The sequence below is a fragment of the Gobius niger genome (assembly GCF_951799975.1).
Source record: "Gobius niger genome assembly, chromosome: 2".
Lineage (NCBI taxonomy): Eukaryota > Metazoa > Chordata > Actinopteri > Gobiiformes > Gobiidae > Gobius > Gobius niger.
In genome coordinates, this window is record NC_136853.1 from 29,465,855 (window position 1) to 29,485,898 (window position 20,044).

Sequence of the window (20,044 nt, forward strand, 5' to 3'; positions counted from 1 at the left end):
TGTATGTAATGCGCCTGAGTGAGTGAAGCAAGTTATCCTAACTCTTGGGGACAGCCTTGAGCAAAGCTTCAATTTTAATTTCTGGATATTTGGGAGCCGAGCCAGAACGAATTGAAGAGCTTCCTTTACTTTCGTATCCGCCGCCATTGCCAAACTACAACCAGCAAATGCTTGTTGCAAATGCTTGTTGCAAATGCTCCCCCACTCACTGAATGGTAGGTTGAAATTCAATCGATGTAGTGCAGCCACGCGGTCCAGTGGTCTGTTATGTAGGGAAATGATAATTGGAGTTTATGGATGGCTAAGGCCTGGCTAGTCCAGATGTAGTCTTCTTTTGACATAATTAGCTGAAAAACGAGTAACTTTTTGTTGTGTTTTCCGTATGTCTTTGTTACTTTTTTGTTATTGTCTCTTTTTGTGGCTTTTTGATATCTTTTTTGTCGTGTTTTAGTCATAGGCTATATATATAAATGGACAGCTTCTGCTCACTCCTCCCCATTTACCATAATGACTACGGTCGTGGGGGAAGTCATGGCGGATTTACAGACTCCCCCTCCCCAGCTCTGACGAAGCATGTCCCTAAAAAGGGCATACGGGCGGGATCTTCACTGTAGACTCAGCCCTTGCGTGATGTGTAGCTCGCGCTGCTCCAATGCCAACAGTCCGACCCTCATTAAGTACGAGATTTCTAAAATTCTTCTTAAGAAAACAGGTCTAGTTTCTTAAATTGAGTCTAGTGTTGAAAAAATAGAAACCAGGCGTTAAAGTTGTTTTTAAAGGGGCTGGAAGCAAGGTCGCCATTTTATACTCACTACTGCCACCTCAGGCCATATGTGTAACTGCACCTTCTATATTAAGCTCGTGCATGACGGCACTTCGGGCCGGAGTGACACATTTTTGAGTGACCGTACAGGATTTTAGAGGCAGTTGTGGTGAGCAGGTCTAAGCTCATTCTACACATTAGGACATGGCTGGAACATGTAGGGGGAGGAAAATACTTAATTTTAACATTTTTAAACTCCTTATAGTCCCTTTAACGTGTCTATACTCCAATGCTTTTCAATGGGGAACTAGTGGCGATATGGAGGTACTACAGCAATGGCGGCCCCCAGTGTCGTGGGCATATAGCAGAGCAGCCAGCGGCCATTGGTTTTAGTCACTTTTTTATTGCGTTCTCATCCTCGTTTTAATCGCTCTTTTGACGTCTTTTTTCCAATAACCTTTAAGATTTGGGTAATGCCAAACTGGAGAAAATGTGCTCTTTTCAGGTGGGGGAATTAGACTGGAACATATCGTGTTGAAATGGTTTGGTAAAATATTGCAATAATATCGTTATTGCAATATTGCACAGCCGTATCGCACATCGCAAGTTCCTTCAAAATCACTCAGCCCTAATGTACATGTTTATCAATTGTGATTTTGCGCATCCAGAAAGCAAAGCGGGTATGGGCAGGGGCAGCAGCACATTTAAGTGGCAAACTGTTCTGGCCTCAGCCTCGTGGGTTTGAGTGCCAGCTCTGACATTTTTGCTGAATATCTATCCCTGCTCTTCACCCCTTTCACCCTGGATACTGTCCTATAAAATTAAATAAATAAAGCCAACGGGCAAAAAATCCTATTACTGCTGCAAGACTGCTTTGATTGACAATAAAGCAAACATTAGTTTTATTATCGTCAGTTACATATATTTGCATTTTTGCCGTTTAAATAACAAGTTAAATATATACTGGACTGTGATTGCATTTTGACAGAATAGATTATAGGCTGTATCTGATCTGAGAAGAGTATTTTCTGCCGATCCCTTCAGTTGTGACAAACAGATTTCTGTACACTAGGAAAAATAGAAAATGAGGCCACTATTCAGTCCAGTACGTCATTTTGCAGCACATTGACTCAACTCATAATAAAACTGACAGGCTTCAGGCCACTGGGGCTCGAACATGAAAGTCAATGATTTCTCACATGGTTGAGAATGATAATAGACATTAGCACTTAGAGTCTGCGGCTTTATCCAGCACTCTCTCAACCAATTTGACAATGAATGACAGATTAAATGAGTTACGTCTTTTGGGTTGTAATTCAGTGCTTTTGAACCTTAACCTTTGATTGCGATCACGCTTACTTTGATGGAAGCCTTTGATGTGCCTTGGTTTGCTGGAGAACAGTCAACCTCGTGCCTGTACGCTGCCAGCAGAGCATCACTAATTATCTCGGCAGCAGAAAGGTAAGGGAGGTGGGGACCTGTGTGTGTGTGCGTGTGTGGTCTCAGTGCAACGGCAGGTTTTAATGAGCCCCACGTTTCTTATCAGGCTCAGTGCACGGAAAACACTCTGATCCACCCACATGGAGGAGAGCGCTATCCGTGCGGACCACCCCACCGTCCTTGTCCTCTCATGCATCCTCGGCTAGCACCCACCAACCCAGCGCTCCCCTCTATTTCGCTATCATAATGGGACAAACGCGCATCACAGTGTGTTTCATGCTTAGCTGTATAGTAGATGGAGGGAAAAAAGAAGAGATTGTACTTGGGAGAAGAGAATAAAAGAGAAAAGACATAGTGTAGGAGTAACAAAAGTGCTAGGTATAAGCACCAACCGTTGTCAAGGCCTATCACAAGTGAATACGGTAGATTCAAATACAGTACGTAGTTCAAATCGTCCCTTTATCCCTTTCATCTCATTTCTTTTTCTTTGTGCTTCCTCATGTATAATTTGTTTCTGCACTGGATGTCTTTTGAACAGGAACTGAATTTTTACAACTGGCTAAAGATCTTTATGTCAATACAAGGCCAGATAATAATTTATTTTCTCTTAGTTTATGTAAGAAAAGCAAGGTCAACTCTTTTCCAGAACCACATCTAAATAAATTGGACCTTTTTAAAATTCAGTCAGAAACCTTTGTTCTTCGTGTGAGTCCCGTACTAATTTTTTTTGTCAATATCATGCAGAAATCCAACGTGAGCGAAGTTACCATTTGCTTCCTTGCCCTTAAGTGGTACATTTTTTTTTTAATGATCACACCTGTCATAGGCAAGAGTTTTTGTAATGTGATTGTGCTTTACGTGCAAAGAGACAAAGACTCTTACAGTCTTTGTAAAAGGTTCATACTGTCTTCTTAATGAATAATAGGTGCAACGGGCATGACCAAATATGGACAAAACAAATTCACTTTAGGTTTAAGTGAACAGGGCGTATGATCAAATATAGTGCCTGCCTTTTTCATGCTGTAATTTCACTCATTTCACTCCGTCCTCCAAAACCAACACACATATCATCACTTAACACCTTATTCACCAATAAATGTGTGGGTTTCATCAACTCACTATGGTTAGTTTTCAACTTATGTAAAGAAATACCATGAATTTAACCAGACTTGGGTCCTTTTCAGACTTCAGAGAAAACAGGAAGTTGAGAGCGTGACCTGCCTCTGCTGATTGGTCAAATGCCACAGCGGTGGGATCTGTGATGTCCGGTGATCTCCTCTGATTGGCTGAGTGAGGACTACATGCTTCTTTACCTTACTGATGTGCAGCAGGGAGGCCATATTTAAAGTGTGTGGATAGTCACTTGCCCTTACCGTACCCTTGTGGTGGCTCAAAAGAAGAAACGCTGGTGCGGGCAGCGACCCAGCAAACCAATGTACTGCAGTCCAGGCAAAACTTCACAAAAGTAAAGGTGCTCAAGAAGAAACCGCATGCATTAGCTCCCCTCTCTTCCCTTGTATATGCCCCCCACTTCCCACAACCCATGACTTCAGATGGAGCAGTGGCCTCTGGGTGCACTCATTGAGCAGAGGTGGTGGGGGGCAGCCGGCACCGGGCTTTTAGACATCTGTCAGCCGCTAATGAAAGAGTTTAATTTAGTGGAAAATCTCAAACAACCTTGTCTGACAGGCACGCTGACAGGCTTTAACTTGCTGTTGTTGTAAACACACCTCTGGATATGCGTGGAGTGGATCAGGAGGAGAAAAGGTGAAAGAGAAAATGATGTAACGCTATAAAGTCAGTGGTGGGACATGCTCAGAGCGTAAGTTCAGCAGGGGGCGCACATCAGCCCCAGCAGCGGGGGTTAGCTCTTATGGCTTTAAGGCGCTCCAGGGGTACCAAGCATGTTTTCAACAATAGATAGGCTGGAGTGCTGTGTGTATGTGAGAGAGAGAGAGACGGGGAAAATGCAGTATTTAGACTCACTGCTGCTATTAAAGTGTTGACGAGATGAACTCCAGGCAAACATGCTGACAGACACACACTCTGTCTCCACCCCCCAGGAGCTTCATTAGCAGGTCATTAGGAACAACTTTGGCAAACTGTTGTTATTCAGCATCACTGGTTATGCAAAATCAAGAATATTGGTGAAAACATGGTCTAGTGTGTGTTATATGCAAATGAGTGACATGCATCTTACTGGTTTGTTGTTTGAGTGCAACTTTGGTGTCAAAATGCTTACGATGAAATTAGGTAAGAGAAGTTAATCGTAAGAAATGATGATGAAATAAAAATGGTGTTGTGTAGTTTTAATTTCATACTATTTCATCTTCTCACACAGCCATGACAAGAGTGCTCTCCTACTGCAGCAAAACATTAGTCTAAAGGAATCCTTAAATTGAATATATGCATGCTTCACATCCAATAACTAGTTACAGAAGCAAGAGGACAACACTTTATGTCCATCGAGCACAGTAGTTTGCTGCTGACAAGTATTGTTGGTGTAAGACAATACTTAAAGGGACTATAAGGAGTTTAAAAATGTTAAAATTAAGTATTATCCTCCCCCTACATGTTCCAGCCATGTCCTAATGTGTAGAATTGCCGTCATGCACGAGCTTAATATAGAAGGTACAGTTACACATATGGCCTGAGGTGGCAGTAGTGAGTATAAAATAGCGAACTTGCTTTCAGCCCCTTTAAGTGCAAAGCCAGCACCGCACCTTATAATAATAATAATAATAATGACAATTTAATCATGAAATATAAATGATAAACAATACTAACCAATAAAAGCATATAAATAGGGCTGGTCGATTTTGGGGGGAAAAAAATAATCACGATTATTTTCCAAATATTGACACACAAAAAGCAATCTGTCTGTGTGCAAAATGTAAAATCGACAACATCTGATTATATGCTTGGTGTGCCTCAAGGCTCCATCCTGGGCCCATTATTATTCAGTATGTGAATCAGCGACTTGTCTCAAATATGTCCATTTAATGTCATGTGTCACATCTACACTGATGATGCTAGTCTGTTCGCTCTAGAAACAGACAGCATGCTGCCCAACATCTACCAACTGCCATGCCAGAAGTCTCAAGGTGGCAACAGAGTTCTAAGTCAGTGTGAATGTTCTTTTCACAAACACCAAGCTCAGATACTGAATCAGATGTATCAGTGCTCGGAAGGGCATTAACGACTACTGATTCTTGTGATGATTAAATAAGTTTGTTGTGTTACCCGGTTTTGTTAGAATGATCCATTGGCAGTTGTTACAAATGCTTTCCCCGTAAACAAGTGCTCCATTCCACGTGTTTTTTTCTGAAATATGAATTGGCCAATAATCCTGTTGTTTAAAATGCACCACACGATCAGGATTAGATTTAAATTCGATTAATTGTCCAGCCCTACACAAACAGTTGAAGAGACAATGCCTTGTTAGGTGAAATGAGATCAAAACGATCCCAAACCACGGATCGGCGTTTTCCGCTTGTAAATGCCATCAGAGTCTCCAGAAGTCATCAAAATAGACAACACTGTACAACGCTCTCTCCCCTCACGACCAAACATTGTTAAGAAATATTGATCTACACTGTCGCTATAGTTGGCGTCTACCCACTCAAAGCTGTCAAACCAAAGAAGCGTATTGAAAACCATAAAACACATTGAGCCAATGAAACGCTTCGAAAAGCACTGAACCAATTGACACGCAAAGTGAAGCAGCATCGGCAGCAAACGAGACACCGACACTTTGGTCACGTGACCGACTGTTGTGATACAAGCTCTGGCGCAGTGCTTTGATACAAACTCCGGAGCGCCGCTAATTTACCCATCACTACTTTCTGGCACTTCAGGTAGCAAATTCCATCTCCAGACTGACTCAAAACATTCCAATAAACCTTGAACCATAAGTCCAACCTCTTAGTTTGCTGTAAAAGAGTGTCGACATACACAATCCACCCAACTCAAAGCTACTTCGAAAAGGATTCTACAAAAGATACAAGTGAAACTCGGAAAATAAGAATATCGTTAAAAAGTGCATCCATTTCTGTAATTCAATTTAAACTGTGAAACTAATATATGAAAAGTGAGATATGTATAGCCTTTATTTGTTATAACTTTGATTACCATGGCTCAGCTTGTGAAAACCCCAAATTAGAAATTTAAAACTGAATGTAAGCCAAAATCATCAAAATTATACATATGTCACTTTGCATGAGTCTATATCATACATTAGTTTCACATTTTAAGTTGAATCACAAAAATAAACGATACTCTAATTTTCCGAGTTTCACCTGTATATCAAAGGACTGCTATTACCGGCTAAGATGTCCTGAAATGTTGTGTTTCCATTATTGCTGCAGGGTTTCAGTGCTGTGTACTTGCTGTTACATTGCTCAAGAGCCTTGTAAGACAACATGTACATAGCCACAGATAAGGTCAAACTGTGTTCTTGTGTGTGCTTTTTGTTTCATATCAGACCACTACAAATCAATACTTTTTTTTTACTTTTTTTTTTCCTAACGTAGTACTATGTATAGTAAGCTGACAGACCTGCGTTATGAGCAAGGGTCTCTTTATGCTGCATGCATGTGAATTGTGCACGGGAATGAGAATGGTTGCATTTACACTGTATTCTTTCAATTTTAAGTCTAGCTATCCATGCAGAAGAGCTCCTTTTTTGTCATTTAGGAGCGTGTCTACAAAAATAACTAACTTTAGTCATACGGACCGTACAAACACATCAAGCATAAATCAGGCTTAGGTGAAGAAATTATTGCTGTCTACAATTAGGAGTTGGTGACTTTCTCGTGTTCATTTAATAAAACAACAGTCTCTTGTGTCTCTTTGATTCGGTTCCCTTGTCTGTCAGAACTCACAGTGGCGAGAGTCCAAATTTCAACAGACTGAAAAATCTCCTGGAGACAATTACAACAAAATGATTCATTAAAATTCAATGTATTGTAAGAGCATAGGGATGACAAACGGTGAAACCACAGCTTGATTCCAAAGTAAAATTGTTCAATTCTGTCCTAACACAATATGGCTGCCAACTTATTCTGCCAATGCTGGTGCCCTTTTCGTCAATTTGGCCCCAGTCCACATTTCACTCTGATTGCATCTTTCCCCTGTTAGGGCCTGGGCTGGAAGTAGAGACAGAGCGAGGGCGGGGATGAGTGCCAATACAAACATTGTTCTACAGCTTTTACAAGCCATGAGAGTAGAGAAGTTAATAAGCAGGTATTGGTTTTTAACTGCGGTCCGTTTATTGCTTTGCCCTCAAGCACACTGAAGAGCTCCACTCCACCTCTTCCCTGTCCATCTGCACAGCACATCCACTGACCTTGGACTGCATTTCTGTCTCGAGCCTTCAGCCACGATTTTCTCTCAATTCAATTCATTCAACAATTAAGGTATTAAGGTATATATATACACGGCGATATAGCAATGACATAGCAATACCAAATGATTGCACCATCAAGAAAAAGGAACACGAGAAGCTAGAGGGGAGGGCCTGGAGGGTGAAGGCTGCCAAGGGTGAGGAAGAGTAATACCTCACCCTCTGTTCCCCATTGTCTGAGACATTCACTGAGCACGTCATCTGTTGGAGCCTTGTCCTTGATGTACTTATGGATCTTGGATGTTTCATCCTGGATAATGGCTCTCACGCTCACAAGTCCTCGGCCTCCTTCCTTACAGCTAGCGTTCAGTCTCAGGGTGCTGGATTTGGGGTGGAACCCTCCGTGCATGGCTAGGAGCTTTCGTGTCTTAACATCAGTGGTCTGTATCTCATCCTTTGGCCATCTTATTATATTCCTGCAGGGTATCTGATTACTGGCAGGGCGTAGCTGTTTATTGCCCGGGACTTGCTCTTGCCATTGAGCTGGCTTCTATAGCAGTGGTTCTCAATTGGTATGGCGTTGGAACCCACCACGACCCTTTATTGACAGGCCAAATAATTGACTTTTTTATATGTATAATTTATATAATGGAGTGATTGTTGAAAAAATAATGATAAAAACATCCCAAAAGCAGTAATTTTAATAGAGGCAGGTTGTATTTCCTTACAATTTTAGAAGATACATATTGAAAGTATTGGTACCTGGGAAAAGATTGCGACCCACTGAGAAAGGTTCCGCAACCCACTTTTGGGTCCCGACCCATCAGTTGAGAACCACTGTTCCATAGGACCTGCCTTACTCTGTGGAGCTATTTGTGGGATTCCAAGGCACTTGTAACTGTCCTCAGTGTCTGCTATTGTTCCTTCTGGGAGAGAGGCTCCTCTGTATGGACTACCTGCCCTCTCTTCCGACCACACTACTCCAAACTATGTACTAATTAAGCTCTCAATATTTGTTTTGTTATTGTAATGAATTACCATTACCTTATTTGTAAGTCACCTCTTACTGTTTTTGTACCATATTAATAAATGCTTTTGTATCTATAGCTAACAGCTGTGTTTTTAGTGAGCTGTGTGATCTGATTTGACAATAGCATGACAGGTTGAACATACGGCAGAGCAGCAAAGCAGGAGATGTAAAGTATCTGTTGGTGTAGCAGAGGAAGGGCTTAGTGTTAAAGTAAGATTGAGCAGCCTAAAAATGTTCTCCCAAGGGCGCTTTTCATACGTATAACATGGATAAATGACTCACTCTCACGGTTTACAAAAAACACAACAGACTTAACATACTTAGTCCACAAACAATTTACATGCTAGCTTGCTGCAAAACAACAAGTTTGAAAAGGGTCTGGGGTCTGAGCAGAAAATGTTTGCACGGGGATAGTCAGTATCCACCTTGTCCTGCCCAGGGGGCCTATCCATTGATCCAACTGACAGAAGCAAGTGGGCACACATGCTCACATGATGGGTTTCCAGTTAGCTGGTGCTGCCAAGGAGAGAGGTGGGGAAACAGCCAATAGCCCGAGCAGAGGGGATTCGGGGGCGGCTAAATATCCACCGAGGGCTAAAGGGGCACGAATGAGAGACTCTCCAGCCCACTGCCTTCGTCATTCTCCTGCAGTGCTCCAGGACAGAACAATCACTGGGCATGCACAAGAGAGGAAGGCAATGTCACAGCCTGTGCACAGCGCTTTATTGTCAGAGTCAATGCCAGATGTGGACAAGCATGTGCATGATGTTTTCAGTCATGAAGGATGCAGGAGTAAAGAAAATATGTTTTATGCATATTGAGCTACCTTGTGTCTGCAATGTGCGGTATAAATAAATATGCCTTGCCTTTGCAATAACATGTCTCTGCTTTAATGATAGGATGTTACTGGAATGATGTTAAAGGAACAGGCCACCGTTTTGACATACTGAAATAGGTTCTTACCTGAGCTCAGACGAGTTAATGCGTACCTGTCTGGTCTTTGTGTGTGCCCACAGTCACGCAAAACGACCAAAGATGTTGTTAGCATTTGGCCTCTCCCAAAGTATTCCTATAGCTCCAAACGGGGGTGAAATCGGAAGCCTCCACGCTCTTCCACGGGCACGCACAAAGACCAGACAGGCACATGTAAACTCGTCTAAGCTCAGGTAAGAACATATCACAGTATGGAAAAACGGTGGCCAATTCCTTTAAAATTGAACATACCATACAGATTGAATGTTTTTTAACTGATTTTCTTCTTTTAACCAAATACGGTGACCAAAAAAATGGTTATTGCAATGTCAAGTTAAGGTTTCCTAAATGTCCTACTTTTTCTGAATTACAAAAATCACAACAACATAAAAAACATGGATATAAAAATTTAAATATACAGAACATAACTTAATCTGCTTTGGTTGTCCAAAAACTAACCCCCAAACTTGATCACTCAGAGTTCCATGTATGTCTGGGAAGCATAACTAATGCACAAGTTCACATGTCAAAAGAAAGAGGGGAAAAAAAGCAACCAAGAGAAGGAGAATTGAGGACACACACTCACCCCTGTTAAGGTCTTTATGTTATGCAGTGCATTCTGGGCTTCAAGGGCAGCTTTCCTTGTGTAAAACGTGACAAAACAGCAGCCTGGGGAGAAAGAGGGAGAGAAAGATAGAGGTGAGCACGAGCAACAACAAAAGCACTTTCTTTATTCATCTACCGGCATCACCTGTCGACATCGTCCGACACCGAGAGAATGTTAAGGAGAAAACAGAGAAGTAGAAGGCAGCACTTTAGAATATGTTATATTATGCTGATGACTCGAGCCTCCAAGACATGAGCAAGAAGGATGTGTTACTGGGCCGAGAGACACGCACAAACAGCAGCACCACAGCACAGAAATGTAGGGCAAAGTTATTTGAGAATAAAATGAGATTCTTCTTGCTATTTGTAATAATAAGATTAGATTAGAGTTTAGTAGAAACGTGGCAAATTTGAAAACAAAATATAAAACAGCAACAAACGTGCGCTCTACATTACTCATTTGTGACATGTTTTTGTGATCACTCGCATCTCTGAAGAGGTTGACCATAGCAGTGCATTGCTTTAGAGCAGCCAATGTCTCACTAGAATTGTATGAAAATGACCCATTTTAACATTGGTTATCAGCATTTCCACAGGTTATGAAAATATTGCAGGCACAAGAGAAGAGTACAAAATTGTGATGTTATGCATTTTTTCCCCCAAACAGATAAACACAAGAACCCCAAAGGACTTTCAGATGCAAAAGGTGAAAAATATAGGCAAAAGGTTTGGCGTAATTAGGCTGAATCCCCAAAGAACAAGGGAGAAGCTGCTTTGGAGCATGCTTTTTGCTGACTAAGAATTATAAAAACGCACAGTCAGGCTAAAACAAATAGGGGGCACATTAGGGCCAGACAGAGAGGTGTGAGGCTTTCATCTCACTATATAAACAACCACTGTTATTTGAGCTATGTACAACATGGCCTGTTAAAGGCTGTCTGTGTCAGAGTGTGCCACTTTATGACTGTTTGACTTTTACAGGTTTAAACACAACGGAAGTTTACACAGACTGGCACAGGGTAAAAGAACATGAAGAAGTTTCTGTAAAGTAGTTTTTTTGTTTTCTATGGTTACAGTGTTGATTCATGGCCCAATTTAAAAGCACAATCTATTAAACGACATCATCATGTCACCGGTTTGATAAAAATACATTTTATTTTCATATTTTGAGTTCTATGTGACAAGACCCTTCACCGATAATAAATTCCTGAGGGATTAAGAGCGTCACATGTTGGACAACATGAGCCTAAGTAGGTAGTAACTGTTCTCATTGATACAGTTAGTTCTAGTGCCCAATAGAGGTGCAATAGCAGGACATAGATTGAGACCATTTAACTGAGATCTTTTATTGTACAACTATTACTTGGTTCAACTGATAAGACAATGAGCAATTACACAGAAGTATAATGCTTAATGCATATCTGTAGATCCCTTGTGATAACAAACAGGGAAGTAACGCCACTGAGCCCTAGTCCTTTACAATGCACAGTGGATTCTATAAAAGGTGTAATGTGCATATTAATACATGTCTAGTGACATGTTTTCCATTGTCCACAGTTGTTCTATTGACATTTCCATTGTGCTAAGTGTTAATGGGAGACTGTTGAGGGTGTGTTTAACGTGATGAGGCAGCCATCAGTCGTGGTGACACTTGCCCTGCGGAGCATCTCAGAGAAATTCAACAGCAAGCATCTGGAGCAGGTTGTTCCTCCAGTTCCTTTGATGAGTCCAGGATCATAATGGAGCTGAATTTCTGTGACCTCCTCCGAGTCTGATCTGTATGAATAGTTAGCCAATTAAAGTCCATGTTACTGACTCTGGCTCTGTTTGAGAAAGCTCTCACATGACTGTGGATATTTGTTTTGATCTGTCTTGAGTTATTTTATACTGTATTCTTTTCACACTTCTCCAACACAGTCTGTCTTTGTACTTAAGTTCCAGTGATATGGTAAAACACATGGTTTGATAGCACAGCCATATTCTTTCCCATTGACTACAATGGGCCTACATCACTGTCAACCAGTCATCAAGCTAAAGAAAAACATTACAAACTTCTTGAAAACATCCCAGTTCATCTGGGACACAAAGAGCTCACAATAACCACTATTTCCCACATTATTCAAATTTTGTGAGACACTGATTTACTTCAGTATATTTTCTTATTTTCAGAATTAAGTGAAAACATATTTTATTGTGTGTTCACTCTGAGTACAAATACCTGTGTGCAGCTTTTCAAATTTTTTTTTTTTTTTTTTACTTTTACACAATGTTCTAATTTTCTGTACCACTGGTGTGGTGTTATTAGCGGTTTTGCGTTAACATTCGCGCAGGATTATGAATCACGAAACTCACCGACTGTCGTCATATTTTTGGTCAATTACCACCGATTGGGAAAAAGCTCTCTCTGCAGTGCGGCATCCGTATACTGTATTGTTATTTAGGCGCCTTCCGCGCTCGCGAACAACACACGACCGCAAATAAACAAATCTGATTGCATGGGCTCGTTTGAGTTTTCCGATGCCGCCAACGAGGGTGTGGGTCCCAGACTGATATCCCTCTGTATAAAAAATAAATCATGCAGTGTGGTGGGTTGTCCCAGGTGGTGTGCTGTCAAACTTGGATCAAAGAGCAGAGGAGTGGACCTCACAGACACACACACTTTACACACATCAAATCCTGCTGAGATCCAGTTTCTCCTGTTTAAAAGGCAGCACACTCGCAACCTGCAAACAGACAGCTGCAGGATTAAGCATGTTCATTTTATATCATTTTACATCAATTGGTATATATCTTCTGCATCAAAACTAAAACACGTATTGGCCAAGAAGATGTACTGACAGTCAATAGCAATATATTGAATTTTGAAGTTTCCTTCTATAGAAAAGTCTAAATCTCTTCTTCAGGAGTAGATCTCACAAACGCAGCTCAAAGCAAACTCCTATTATTTTATGCCGCTGGGATGATTGTTTTTTTTCTCCCTTCGCATTTCACATGCTAATGGAAAATGCTTTGGTTCGACATAAACAAACAGCGCTGTGTGATGATGTCATCGGGCCGCGCAGCTTGGTTTGCTTGGGCAGGTGTGAGGGCTGTCCAGCAGGGGGCAGGTGAGCCAGGGATGTCCAGAGAATTAGTTAAGAAACAGAAGCATACTTAAAATAATTTGGACTTTTTTTTAACTGACAAAAAATAACTGACAAAAATATTTTGCATTGTTTCATTTAAAAGAAAATAAAGATTTTTATTTTAGAGGCAAGAAATTATCATTTGAATGATGGTGATTTCAATTATTACTAAAATAACCATGAGTATAATTTTTTCTATAATCGAGCAGCCCTATCTTCATGAGCTTTGGAAAAAGGAAAGGTGGAAATGTGGGCCCGCAAGAGCCTGAGCAGCAATAGTTATCACAACATTACACTTGTATTAACTGGTCATCATTTATCTACATGTGGCAGCGAAAGGTAGTCTCGCTCTGTGATTATATTTCAAAAATATCAGACCCACTTTACTTCTATTCATGTTAAATTTTAAGGGTTTTATACTTTTATTTGGCAGTTATTTGGTAATAATTTCAAGCACATCTTGATCACGACGTAACTGACGCACACACCATGAGGCAGAATCAAAAGTTGTAAAAAGCAAGTGTTTGAAAGTCATACTGGATATAAAGAGGAATGGTCCAGAATTAGCGAGATACCACAACAACTTGCAGCAAGCAAAAAATGTCTAAATCCTTTTGGAAACTGAGAATGAAAGCCTTTAGAGAGAAAGAAAAACCTTGCCCTCCACCTCTGTCAACCCATCAACCCCCATCCGACAAAAGGTCGACCCAGCCCTGCAATCGAACACAAGAGGACAGGAAGGAGTGACGGTGAAGAGAAAAGGCATGCAGGGTGTTTCTATTAAGTATTATTTAGCCATGGTATGTGATACTAGTCAAATTATAAACAAATTGTGATTCAATCTGTTGCTATTCACAGTTATGGACATGATGATTTTTAATTGACAGGTCAGCAGCAGTTTTCACTGTTTGGAGTGAAATTGACTTAGTTGAGATGGGCAGATTGATGCTAGGCGACTAATGTCATGTACATTGTGTTTCACTCACACAGATCTTACACATTTTTAGAAACTACGTAGAAGGTCGTGGCCTTCAAATGAGGTATTCCACTGGCACATATAGGTTGTAAACTCACAAACAAAAATTTGGATATACATAATACCCTAATACCCTACCCGCCTCCTGTCTCGATTTGACATTGCATCCTATTACCACAATTCCAGACTGTCTTTTATATGTATTTATAAATACATAAATAAAGGAGATTAGCGCCTCCGCTTCACAGCTAGAAGGTCCTGGGTTTGATTCCCACCATGGCGTGGCCTTTCTGTGTGGAGTTTGCATGTTCTCCCCGCGTCTGCGTAGGTTTCCTCCAGGTACTCCCGTTTCCCCTACCACTAAAAACATGTGCAATGGGTGAATCCTCCAGCCAGGTGATTCTGAACATCAGCCTGGCTCCACATCATGAAGATGGGTCCCAGGGCGTGGCACTGCCGTCAACCACTGCTCCTTACGGGTTGCTCCAGTGGCATTGAAGGATGGGTTAAATGCAGAGGACAAATTTCCCTACGGGGACAATAAAGTATTTGTATAGACTGAAATATTAAGTCATCAAAACTGCAGTGGGAGCAGTGCAGTAGAGGCTTGCATAAGTTTGTAACTGAAGAAATCAGTGTAATATTTAAAGTGCATATGAGACATTAGACACATTTTTTTTTGCTAAAACATAGTTAACACGATTAGATCTAAGATTTTGCTAAAGATTGTACACAGCTTTCTTTAGTTGGCCATTTTTGTGATGTTCATAGTTTCACTTCCTTATTGGACACCGACAGGAAGTGACATAGAAGAAAGTAAACAATTTTAACCTTGTTAAGTCAATGGGAAATGAGTCAAACTGCTATGGAATGTTACCTTCTTCTATGTCACTTCCTGTCTGTTATCCTTCTAAATAAGTCATATTTTCAAAAGCATTAAAACCTGTCATATGCACTTTAATATATATGCAACACAATGTATTAAAAATCTGAAAGATACAGGAGGACATTGCAATTCCTTGCAACAAACACAAATAATTATCAAACAGTTAGTTTACTAGCTCACCAGTTGAGTTGATGAGGTGTCATTTTGAGTCCCTTGAGAGAGGGGATTAAGTTTAAGAGGGTAACTCCATGTGCAGCCTCACTGTAAACCAGTGGTGAGATTGAATAAAACCTTTTCTTATCCACTATCATGTTCAATAAGAAAAGCTTTTGAAGTAGCATATCTGACTACATCCAGGAGGTAAAGATATACCATTTTCTGGTTACTTCTGAAGGAATAGCACCAATCAACACAAATCCTCTTCCTCTCCAGTATCTCTGCAGACAACAAGCACTTTCCGGGAATCAAAGCCGATTTTCTGACTAACCCTGGAGTGCACACTCATGCAAACACACACACTTCAGCAAAGGGTAAAATCCCAGCTCTGTGAATTCACTCACAACCCCAGCAACTCTTTATGATGCTGAGGCAAGCAAAAGTAGAAACACGGAGGTGGAAAAAAAAATGGCTCGTTCAAAATTCTGAGCTGAAAATACTCCCTATTAAAATGCACCTGCAGCTGCTCCCTAATTGGGCATTGCTAAATTGCTAAAAAAGCTTATGTCTAGTTAAGGCGATATAATTGGCCGCTCTGCTTGCGGAAAGAATGAAACCACTTGCCTGTCTGAAGTGGGCACTGTCTCGGCTGAATCCATTAAAGCTGATAATTGTTGCAGACAGTTAAGAATTTGCTCTGCATACAAGGGCACAATTAGTTTGCTTTCTTCAAGGAAAATGTAGACAGTCAAATCTCGAGTGCCAATTGAATCTGTCAACAATGCTGCAACGACACATCATCGGTATAGCAAAACTGACCTGTCTTTCTGACCATGTGTTGTTGCAATAGTTTCTGTGGAGGAGGCTGTAAACTTATAATATAGTATAGTATAGTATAGTATATAATATAGTATCTTATAATTGATACTTAATTATTTATTTGGCATAGAACCTATGGTCTTAAAGCAGAACTATGTAACTCATGTCTCTAGAGACCACCTCTAGAGACGCAGTTAGCTTTGCCCGTTAGCATGCTAGCTTCTTCTTCATGATTCTATTAGTGTATTGCGCCTCTGACTCAGAGGTAGGGAAGTTGCAAGGGTGGTTTTCTGGACAGAGACACCAGGGGAGATGAAAGCCCCCCCCAATCATCCCATCAACACTTGTATTACCCCCAGAGGGACTACAAAAAATAATTTATTAAGGTAAACAAGTTACTTAGTTCTTCTTTAAAGGCAACTCCTTTTTGGTTTTGCATTCAGAAGAACTTCTACTCATTTTACGAGCAAAAACAACCTCTCCATGCTTGATTGGTATGAAGAATAAGTAGCTTTTTGCAGTCTTATCTTAAAGTCCAAGCCCTCACTTACACTAAATCTGTCACGTCTGCCATACAGTCATGTGTCACTTAACAGTTTACACAGTATGTTGACTTACGTTATTGCCTATTTCTGTTGTTCACAATATTGTAGCTTATTTCTATTCTCTCCATTTTGACTTCACATTAAGGCAATCTTCTGCTTAAACCTATGGATCTACCTGCACTTCAGGAGGCAGCACATGGGTCTGTCTTTATCACCTCTGCTGCTCTCTCTGCTATACTCCCCTATTCCTCCCCGTTCCTCTTTTTGCCCCTCTCCTCGTATCCATGTTGGTCTCAAATCAACAGGCTTTCAGTCCCCGATGTGCACAATCATACTCGAGTCCATCCGTGTAAGAGAATAGATAAAAGGAAGACGTAGGCCAGACTGCTATGAGGCAGCGCTTGAAGTTTTAACCAAGGTTTGCCTGTTTCCAGTCAGTGCTGAATTTTGTCTGTCAGAAACAAGAAAACTGAAATGTTCCACTTTGGCCGTTAAAATTGGGCAATTTCCCTATGGTTGTCTTTTGCTTGGCTCAATATTCTCTTCAGTTTTATTTATACCGCTGCAGCACTTGCGAATTCTAGCCACAGAGCCGGAGACGGTGACGTGACACACTGGAGTAAAACGGTCATGTTCATCAGAATGGCATTTGCAACGACATATGTGTAGTGCCCGGACAAGAGACTGAACACACTTGGTAGTAAGAACATGTCTCGTGTTGTGATTTTTCCAAAAACTATGAGTGGAACATGGTAAAACATCTTCACTCACAAAACATTGTTAAAGGGACTATACAGAGTTTAAAAATGTTAAAATTAAGTATTTTCCTCCCCCTACATGTTCCAGCCATGTCCTAATGTGTAGAATGAGCCCAGATCTGATCACCACAACTGCCTCTAAAATCCTGCACTGTCACTCAAAAAGTTTTACTTCGGGTCCGAATGCTGTCATTCAGGAGCTTAATACAGAAGCTGCAGTTACACATGTGATCTGAGGTGACAGTAGTGAGTATAAAATGTCTGATACGGGCTAGGGCAGGGCGATATGGCCTAAAATCTATATCACAATATAAATAATGATATAATTGATGATATAATTGACAATGGACAAATTACTTCAAAATCCCAGCTTTACGCCTATTGGGAAGATTAAATCAGTGATATTTTATAGTCATTTTTTTTTTTTTAACGACATACTAATCTCCTCGCAAATATGATCTACTAAAGCAGTTTACATCCTTTATTTCATTTTACTTTTTAAGCCCCTGTCCCCGTGTTCTACAGTCAGTGTTTATGCTGCTGAGATGGAGCTGAGCGCAACATAAATGATGTTGTGTCCACAATGATATAAAAATCGCGATAACAATATGCGAAACGATATAGCCCAGCCCTAATACGTGTACACCTAACACATCAAAACGGTTGCAACAAAATCTTGTTCAAAACAAGTTTGTAATCCAGGTCATTCTTTATTGTGTGTTTGGTTTTCATGAGTTTATTGAAGCATATACCTTCTCTGATCGGAACACCTGGGCTTTCTTACAACAACAGACGATGTTTCCATTTGACTTGTGTCTTCATGATGTAGGCAAGGTGATGTCGTGTTGCCCCAAGTTCACTCCATGTGCTCCTGTCACTAATGCTGCGTTCAGGTCCTTGCCTATACCACATGAGAGCCGCTCTGATTGTCTCGCTCTATCGCGTCAAATCGCGTGTACACAAGTGTGCGCTTCTTCACATTGACAACACACAGAAATCACCCCCACCTGCCGTGCGGCACGCGTTTGTTGAGAACATACCGTAAGACCAAAAAGTCTTTTCATCCAAAAGACTATGACTAAAGCTAAGAAAGCTGCCAAAAACCACAGTGGAGCTGCTATCCTTTGGTGAAATCCAATATTACGCAAGCGAATATAAGACTCTAACATCTGTTCAGGTATGTCATTAAAATAGATGTTATAGACCATCTCTTGCTGTAACCCTGCACACAAACACAGCCCTTGGGTTGTGTCTTAGAAAAAGAGAACATTTTCTGTTTACCCCTCTGGCTCTTTTTGTCTAATTCATCCTTTATCTCTCCTTCCATCTCATCCTCATTGCAGAGAAAAAAATCCCTCATTTCTCATTTTCTCATTTCTGTCACGCGTATCCAGTCATTTTGTTCTCAACTTTACAACAATCGGGCTCTGGATTCTCCGGGAACGAAAGTTTTACAATCCCATCACTAATTTCAGCCCCATTAAAGGGGCGGGGCATAGTGCAAAATCGACTTGTTGTTGCTTCGCACTGAAGGGGAAGGGCCGATAATGTAGTAAATGCAAACATTTCCACATGTAATAAGCCGATAACGTATTACACTGTTGTGCCAATAATGTGGGCTCAAAGGTGCGACTATTTGTTTCTAAGAAATTAACTCGTCCGACTTAACATTTTTATTTATTCATCATTTTAGTGTAAAGAAGTATATTTTGCTCTTCAACGTGAACCCCCACTCTTTTGTAAAAGCAGATGTTCATGTCACGAGCACATGGCTATCTGATCATTTGAAGGAAACAGATGTGTAGGTTTTAAACGTTGGTTATTCTTACAAAAAATACTAATAATAATCAAACCAGTATGTCCGCATGCCTTGAAATTGCCCAAATGAAATGATACAATTAGTTTAAGACGAAAACTGGTTAAGTGCGGCATTCCACGCACAGCCCTATACACCCGGAAGAAACACAGGCGCTCGGTTTGACACTGGTAGCCGGGATATGAATACTGGAGAAATGTTTGTCGGACAAAACAATTATGGAGGGAAGATGGCTTAACAGCGGCCTCGTGTGCCCCCAAGACTACCGCGATGGATGATCGATGGATTAAATTTGCAAAAACGGAGCAGACGGAGGGAAACGAAAAGACGCCGGCAACAGGTGAGTGGGGAATGTGTGCGTGTGGGGCTCAGGTTAGCAGCAGCGTCTTTTCCGCCGGCTCGGACGGGGTCACTCCGTCACACTGTATTACATCCACAAAGCACGTTAGCATTGTGGAGGTGTCAGCTATGCGGCCTGAGAGAATTTTCCGTGTTTATCTGACGCTGTTTGCGGCAGTCTCTCGTGGCACTTCACTCCCCCCCACGGTTTGCCGAGCTGACCCACTTTGGCTCCGCCCACATTTGCAATTTCAAACTGCAAATGTGGGCGGAGTTTGTTCTAAAGCAGCTTCCATGTTCTTTTATGCAAATTAGCATTAAAGCAGAACTAAGTAACTCATGCCCCTAGAGGCCATAAGCGTCACTGCAGGTGTTGTAGCATGTTACGTTTTTTTACTTATTCATTGAGAGTAAATACTACGCTGACAGAAAAGACAAAGGGAGAGAGGGATATTGTACATCCAGTTAC

At 41.1% G+C, this 20,044-nt stretch overlaps 1 protein-coding gene across 12 annotated transcripts in view; it reads right to left on the reverse strand.

Annotated features, from left to right (window-relative positions):
- Window positions 1–20,044, reverse strand: part of celf2 (cugbp, Elav-like family member 2) — a 177,274-nt gene that overhangs the window by 46,974 nt on the left and 110,256 nt on the right. For all 12 annotated transcript variants that reach the window (XM_079582932.1, XM_079582930.1, XM_079582931.1 and 9 more), the window contains one exon: window positions 10,136–10,218. In XM_079582932.1, coding sequence (XP_079439058.1) covers window positions 10,136–10,218 — 83 coding nt within the window. The remainder of the gene's footprint in view (window positions 1–10,135; window positions 10,219–20,044) is intronic.